Source organism: Stegastes partitus, unplaced genomic scaffold, assembly GCF_000690725.1.
Source record: "Stegastes partitus isolate 25-593 unplaced genomic scaffold, Stegastes_partitus-1.0.2 Scaffold440, whole genome shotgun sequence".
Classification (NCBI taxonomy): domain Eukaryota; kingdom Metazoa; phylum Chordata; class Actinopteri; family Pomacentridae; genus Stegastes; species Stegastes partitus.
This window is the reverse complement of record NW_007578171.1, coordinates 117,620-118,781: the sequence shown is the minus strand read 5'-3', so window position 1 is coordinate 118,781 and position 1,162 is coordinate 117,620. Positions and strand designations below refer to the sequence as shown.

The following is a 1,162-nucleotide window of genomic DNA, read 5'->3' as shown; positions in this document are numbered from 1 at the left end:
GCTGCACTGTGCCTGTACTGCTGCTCCTGTGTGTGTGTGTGTGTGTGATCCCCCAACACTGCCCTTTGTGTGTGGTCATGCTTCACATTTTCATTTAAGCTTTGATCACATTACTGCTATTCTCACCATATTAATGTTAGTCAATGAATAGATTAAATATTCAATTAAGCCTGACGTGCAGCAATGTGTTTGAGAGTGATTCTGTGTGTGTGTGTGTGTGTGTATGTTGATGTGTAATGATGTGTAAATATATTTATGGCTCAGGGTCACAGTGGTATTAACCTGACCCCGGCTGGTTTTCTCTCTGGGGGGGAAAAAGGCTCCACGTCGCTGATTGTTGGGAGTTTCTGTCAGCTTATAGCGGCCCTCCGACCACCACAAAGGTGTGCTTGACAGAAAGTAAGCAAAGCAATGGTTCCATAACTTTTAGGATATCATATTACAGCATCAGGAAATAAAAAAAAAAGATCTTGCCACAATCATGTTGCACAGGATTGGTGCATTTTTTTGCCCCCCTCCATAAAGCTTGGTATTAATCCCCTAAACCTCACAGGGAGAAATGCACACTGTGCTGCTTTTACCAAGTGGGGAAGGCATTCAGTTAAATGTCCCATCAGCCAGGCATATGCCAAAGGCCTACATCTTATTCAAGTTTTAAACCCCTAATTGGTAACGTTTAAAAGGCGTTTAAGAGTGCCCTTTCTTCTCCCTTTTCTCATTTCCCATTTAATGTGTTGTGTCAAAGTCTATTACCTCAGTTGGACGTTTCTGTCCCTTAAGTTGAAAAAAAAAAAAAAAAGGAAAAGGGAGGAGGGGGGAGAAAGAGAGAGAGGGAGAGAGAGAGAGGGAGAGAGAGGTAGGACTGGGGGAACGACAGAAGCCATCAGCTGAGGTTTGCCAGGTCGATAAAGCTTTTAGATTTGGAGATGTTTTCAGGGGGAGCCCATTTCCTGCGGCTAAGAGTTGTTAATGGAGCTTAAGGAATTATCTTATGACTCTGGGTTTGAGAGCAGTTTATTTCAGCCCGGACCCCCTTTTTTTTTTTTTTTTTGCTCCTGTGTCGGAGTGTGCTGCTGCTGCTGCTGCTGTCAGGGCCGCTTAATGAAAAGTAACGCGCCACTGATTACAGTTTTATTTGGTCTCTATGTAAAAAGCTCCTGTT

General features: G+C 43.5%; 1 protein-coding gene across 1 annotated transcript in view; it reads right to left on the bottom strand.

Moving 5' to 3' along the window:
* Positions 1-883: 883 nt before the first annotated feature.
* The window catches only part of irx4a (iroquois homeobox 4a), a 13,013-nt gene continuing 12,734 nt past the window's right edge, over positions 884-1,162 (bottom strand). Inside the window, exon 6 of the mRNA XM_008286192.1 lies at positions 884-956. Within this exon, the coding sequence (XP_008284414.1) occupies positions 884-956 (73 nt within the window). The remainder of the gene's footprint in view (positions 957-1,162) is intronic.